At 45.0% G+C, this 6,333-nt stretch overlaps 1 protein-coding gene across 1 annotated transcript; it reads right to left on the reverse strand.

Moving 5' to 3' along the window:
* Window positions 1-612: 612 nt before the first annotated feature.
* On the reverse strand, window positions 613-6,042 carry gpr132b (G protein-coupled receptor 132b). Its single transcript, XM_031878876.1, has 2 exons — window positions 5,902-6,042; window positions 613-2,294 (listed from the first exon to the last, which is right to left on the reverse strand). Exons 1-2 carry the CDS (start codon window positions 6,038-6,040, stop codon window positions 1,210-1,212), a joined length of 1,224 nt encoding a protein of 407 aa, XP_031734736.1. The 5' UTR covers window positions 6,041-6,042; the 3' UTR covers window positions 613-1,209.
* Between the last annotated feature and the right edge of the window lie 291 nt (window positions 6,043-6,333).

A 6,333-nucleotide genomic window follows, 5' to 3' on the forward strand; every position in this document is an offset into this window, starting at 1 on the left:
ATACTATGACTTTAAATAAAATACTATGACTTTAAATAAAATACTATGACTTTGTTATGACGTACTATACTGTGACCTTTCATGATTTTGTATTATATACCATACACAGAGGACAGAAAATAATTTCCAGTCACAGAAACTCTGACTCAGATGTCAGATTAGTGTGAACTACAAAACACTTTGATGCGTTTTTGAAAGATAATGAAAACATTTTCTTTGTGGAAACATCCTTTCACCATTTCTTGAACTTCCTGTTTCTGCTTCACTAAATCACTTCCTGTTAACCACTCACTTCAAACGTCTTCTGCAAGTTGATGCCTCAAAAGAGCTCAACGTGTTTTTCACACAGACTAGTTTAGATTCACACTTTTTATCCTGGTTTGGTGTTTTCTGTCCGTCTGTCAGACACACACACACACTCACACACACACTCACACACACACACACACACACTCACTTACACACACACACTCACACACAGTCACACACACACACACTCACACTAACACACACACACACACACACACACACACACACACTCACACACACTCACTCACTCACACACACACACACACTCACACACACAAAGATGAAAACATGTCCTTTAAATGTAAATCATGAAAAACATTTAAACAGATCTTGTTAATAAAATAAATATTTAAAGCTGCAGCTACGACTCGTCTGAAGCACGTTAACGTATTTTAACTCACAGACTCAGGTGTGCTGGGATATTACGTTCAACGTAACCTCACAAACACAAGTGAGAGCTGATCTAAATGAGGAAGTGATGAAACGTGGAGAAACCCGTCGTATGCTTCGCGGCTCAAGTTGTCTCAACACATAAAACCCGACTAGTGAACGAGATAGTATCCTCGTGAGGAACACGTGGTCACACAGCTGATTTAATTCAATTTATTTTGTATAAATTCAAATATTTCACTTTATTCAGGATATCACATATTCACTGAAATGAACAAATAAGAAACGGTTTCAGTTTGTTCTTTATTAAACAAATCGGAGAGTCTGAAAAGTCTCAGTTTAAAAACTTTTTTGATCAACTTTATTGATCTGGTTCGTCCGGTTCATCTTTGGTCGAGATGACCAATAACCGTTCTGATCTCCTTCCTGTTACTCAAAGTACATGTTCAGACCCACAACTGGTGGGACTCTTCCAGAAAAGACCAGTAGATTCCAGCAGAGGTCGGCCTTTCAGGTCCCCGGTGGTTTTCCTCCCTGGTGCCTCTCGGTCTCGGTCACTACATTCAGGTCTGAGGAGTTCTTGGTGGGCTGGATCTTGTTGTGGCTGCTGTGGGATCGCGGTCTCAGGTGAGCTCTGTCCCAGACCTGCACGAGTCCTTGGCTCAGCTCTTTGCGGATGTTGTCGCTGGACAGGACGTAGAGGATGGGGTTGACGGCGCTGTTGACAGTGGACAGACCGAGCGAGATGGTGTTCGGCGTGTACATGGTCCTCTCGAACAGACAGTCCTCCAGCTGGGGGAAGTGGAACATGACGGCTCGGACCAGCAGGATAAGGTGGTACGGGGCGAAGCAGACCAGGAACAGAACCACCACCGCCACCGCCAGCCAGCCAACACGCGCCTTCTGTTCTCTCCGCAGCCCGGTACTGCGCTGCACGTTAGCCAGGATGCCGTGGTTGGTCACCACCAGCACCAGCAGTGGTACCAGGAAGCCCACCACGAAGCGAGCGTAGTTGAAGCCCGTCACCGTGGCGCTGCTTTGACTCGGCTCGAAGCAGCGGCGGTCGCCCTCGGCGGCGTCGCCCTCCCTCATGGTGAAGACGGGGATGTGACCGACGGCGACCAGCAGTACGATGAAGAGGGCGATGAGGGTGGCGACGCGTTGCCGGCGGAGTCCGCGGGACTCCACGCTGTAGACCACGGCCACGTACCTGTCGCAGGAGATGCAGCACAGCAGGAAGATGCTGATGTACATGTTGTTGAAGAAGATGTAGCCTGTTAGCTTGCAGGCGGCCGAGCTCCAGGGCCACGAGTGACCTCCGCTGACGTAGTGCGTCCACAGTGGCAGAGTGCCCAGGTATGTGAGGTCGCACAGAGACAGGCTCCACAGGTACACGCCCAGCACGTTCTTCCTGCACACCTGCAGCCAGGTGAGGTAGACGGTCAGCAGGTTAGCCGGCAGTCCGACCGCCAGCACAACACTGTACAGCAGCACAAGCGGCAGCCGGCCTTCGTCGTACGGGGGCCGGCACTCGATTGAGCTTGTGTTGGTCGTCAGAGAAAACGTCTCGGTCAGCGGAGGCTCATGCATGATGTCTGCAGAAAGAAAGAGACGACCAATCAGATTCAAGATCAGCTACGGAAGACAAAGGATGTTTCCTGTTCTGTTCAGGCTGTTAGCATCTATGTTACCTCTAACTTATCGTCTTTACAGCTTTACGTTATTGTCTTTACGTTATCGTCTTCACGTTATTGTCTTCACGTTATCGTATTTACGTTATCGTATTTAAGTTATCGTCTTTACCTTATTGTATTTAAGTTATCGTCTTTACGTTATTGTATTGAAGTTATCGTCTTTACCTTATTGTATTTAAGTTATCGTCCATCCATCCATCCATTTTCCACCGCTTATCCGGGGTCGGGTCGCGGTGGCAGCAGGTCAAGCAGGCCGACCCAGACCTCCCTCTCAACGGCAACATGTTCCAGCTCATTTTGGGGGATCCCGAGGCGTTCCCAGGCTCCCAGCTGGGAGATGTAATCTCTCCAGCGTGTTCTGGGTCTTCCCCGGGGTCTCTTCCCAGTTGGACGTGCCTGTAAAACCTCCAGTGGGAGGCGTCCAGGAGGCATCCTAATTAGATGCCCGAACCACCTCAGCTGACTCCTTTCGACGCGAAGGAGTAGCGGCTCTACTCCAAGCTCCCTCCTGATGACCGAGCTCCTTACCCTATCTCTAAGGCTGAGCCCGGCCACCCTACGGAGGAAACTCATTTCGGCCGCTTGTAGCCGCGACCTTGTCCTTTCGGTCATGACCCAGAGTTCGTGACCATAGGTGAGGGTAGGAACGTAGACCGAGTGGTAAATTGAGAGCTTTGCCTTCCGGCTCAGCTCCCTCTTCACCAAGACGGTCCGGTGCAGCGCCTGCTTTACTGCTGCAGCTGCAGCTGTCTGACTTATTGCCGAGAATGCGGACACAGCTCCTACTGCAGTCGTACAGAGACCGGATCGCCCGTTGTAACAGGTCCGGCACCCCATACTCCCGCAGCACCCCCCACAAGACCCCCCGAGGGACCCGGTCGAAAGCCTTCTCCAAGTCCACAAAGCACATGTAGACTGGTTGGGCAAACTCCCAGAACCCCTCAAGTAGTCTTGCGAGGGTAAAGAGCTGGTCCACTGTTCCACGGCCGGGACGGAATCCGCATTGCTCCTCTTGTATCTGAGGTTCGACAAGCGGTCGGAGCCTCCTTTCCAGCACCCTGGCATAAGCCTTCCCCGGGAGGCTGAGTAGTGTGATACCCCGGTAATTCGAGCACACTCTCCGGTCCCCCTTTTTGAAGATGGGAACCACCACCCCGGTCTGCCATTCCATGGGCACTGATCCCGACCCCCATGCGACATTGAAGAGGCGTGTCAGCCAGGACAGCCCAACTATGTCCAGCGCCTTCAGCATCTCAGGGCGGATCTCATCCATCCCCGGCGCCTTGCCACAAAGGAGCTTTTTAACTACCTCAGCGACCTCTGCCAGGGATATGGGTGAGCCTCCCCCTAGGTCCTCAGGCGCTGCCTCCTCTGCAGTGGACATGTTGGTCGGGTTTAGGAGTTCCTCAAAGTGCTCTTTCCACCGCCCGACGATGTCCTCCGTCCGGGTTAGCAGTTCCCCCCCCCCTGCTGAGAACAGCCTGGGGTAAGCCCTGCTTTCCCTTCCTGAGCCGTCGGATGGTTTGCCAGAACCTCCTTGAGGCCAACCGAAAGTCCTTCTCCATGGCCTCCCCGAACTCCTCCCATGCCCGAGTTTTAGCATTCGCAACCACCGCAGCTGCAGCCCTTCTGGCCTGCCGGTACCTGTCAGCTGCTTCAGGAGACCCCTGGGCCAACCAGGCCTTGAAGGTCTCCTTCTTCAGCTTGACGGCTTCCCTCACCTCCGGTGTCCACCACCGGGTTCTCGGGTTGCCGAGTTATCGTCTTTACCTTATTGTATTTAAGTTATCGTCTTTACGTTATTGTCTTTATGTTATTGTCTTTACGTTATCGTCTTTACGTTATTGTATTAAGTTTTTGTCTTTACGTTATTGTATTTATGTTATCGTCCTTACGTTATTATATTTAAGTTTTTGTATTTACATTATTGTATTTATATTTTCTTCTTAATATTTTCTTTACGTTATATCTATATTATTGTCTTTCAGTTATGCTTTTTCAGTTATCGTATCTACGACACATGATTATTCCATTGAAAGACCATGAATCATATTTAATTATCATATATAATACCTTCCTGTCGCATCCGAGAAAACTAAAAAACATCGTGACATGAACCATCAGCAGAAAACACACGGAGATCGTTGTCTGCTTATCAAACACAAACTTCTGATGAGAAGATGATTCATTTCAGTTTTCTGTCTGACAGGAAGTCAAACCACAGAATCATCTTGTGTCTGAGTCACATGTTTAAACAGCAAGTCGACTTCAAACTACGTCTGTTCAGAACAATGAAACATCCGTCTGTTTGATTTGGAGATGCATTCTTTACACTTATATATACACATATACATATATATATATATACAGTGTATATATATAGCTATATATATATTTTAATATGTATAGATCATGTGTGAGGTCTGCCTCCAGAGGACCAGCTGCACTCTGATTGGCTGTTTACATTCTGACCTCATTACTCATAAATCTCAATACTTTCATTTGAACAACATAAATTAATGACAACGTCATCTGTGTGACTGAGAGCAACGTCCAATCAGCTGCTCTGAATACTGCAGGTGGGCGGGGCCTAGATTTAATTATTGGTGATTGACCTCTTTAACTGAAACATTAAGTAATTATTATTATGATGAGACTCATTCACTCATGTATATATATATATATATATATATAAATATTCTACTAAATAAATATGATTATATCGGATTAGTGTATAATACTGTGATGAATAGTATTAAATCAAAAGTACCATATATACTATACATCACAGTATTAATATATCACAGTACTATACTATACATCACAGTATAAATATATCACAGTACTATACTATATATCACAGTGTAAATATATCAAAGTACTATAATATATATCACAGTATAAATATATCAAAGTACTATAATATATAAAGTAATCTAATCTGAACATAAATATTATATAATATTTTTAAAGTAAACAGAGCACTATGTATTATCATAGTAGTAGTATTTCTATTATATATTAGTATACAGGTGATGAATAATATTATCAAAACCTTTTAGGAGTTTTATTGTTGTACTGACGAGAAGATTGTATACTTGTGTACAAGTACTTTATGTATTTATTTTATTCCACTTTGAGTCTTAAAACTTCACTTTATTATTATTATTATTATTATTATTATCATTATGATTGTATTATTGTTATTATTATTGTATTATTATTATTATCATTGTTATTATTATTGTTATTATTGTATAAAGGTGATTTACATCAAAAGTTGTTGTTTTTAAGTCTCAATAAAGAACCAGTGAAGGATTTATTAACTATTGATTAGTTATCACATATAAATTATAAATATATTGATGAGTATTATGAAGTTAAAAACAGTTTTATGACAGAAATACTACATGTGTATTTTAGTGCTAGAACAATGTACAGTAATACTGTGATGTACTATGACCGTGTATAAGTACATGGATGTATACCGTTAAAAGATAAGACTCACCACCGTCTCGTGCGTCCTCTTCGTGTGTCCTCCTCCTCGTGTCTCCTCCTCCTGTCTCCTTGTGCGTCCTCCGCGTGTCTCCTCCGCGTGTCTCCTCCTCGTGCTCTCTGACTGAAGCACAAAGACTGAGGAGCAGCATCATTTATTCATCCGCCATGTTTAATTAATCACGTCATCCAACACGTCATCATTCATTATTCATTGTTTCTTCTTCACGAGACAGAACAGGAAGCGGCTTTTACTCTGAAAACCCGATCATCAAAGAGCAAAGAGATGAACAACATGAAGAAGAAGTTAGAGAGACACAGACACCTGGTGGAGACGAGATGCTACTACAGGACGACTTATTCTTATCCTTCTCCTTGCTTCCTCTCCTCTTATCCTTCTCCTCTCCTCTCCTCCTTGCTTCCTCTCCTCTTATCCTTCTCCTCT

Source organism: Anarrhichthys ocellatus, unplaced genomic scaffold, assembly GCF_004355925.1.
Source record: "Anarrhichthys ocellatus isolate YVR2014 unplaced genomic scaffold, GSC_Weel_1.0 scaffold208, whole genome shotgun sequence".
In the NCBI taxonomy this organism is placed as follows: Eukaryota; Metazoa; Chordata; class Actinopteri; order Perciformes; family Anarhichadidae; genus Anarrhichthys; species Anarrhichthys ocellatus.

Coding starts and splice junctions, on each gene's coding strand:
- gpr132b (XM_031878876.1), bottom strand. CDS start 6,040: ATGCTGCTCCTCAGTCTTTGTGCTTCAGTCAGAGAGCACGAGGAGGAG. Junction 2,295..5,901: donor AGAGGACGCACGAGACGGTG/GTGAGTCTTATC, acceptor TTCTTTCTGCAG/ACATCATGCATGAGCCTCCG.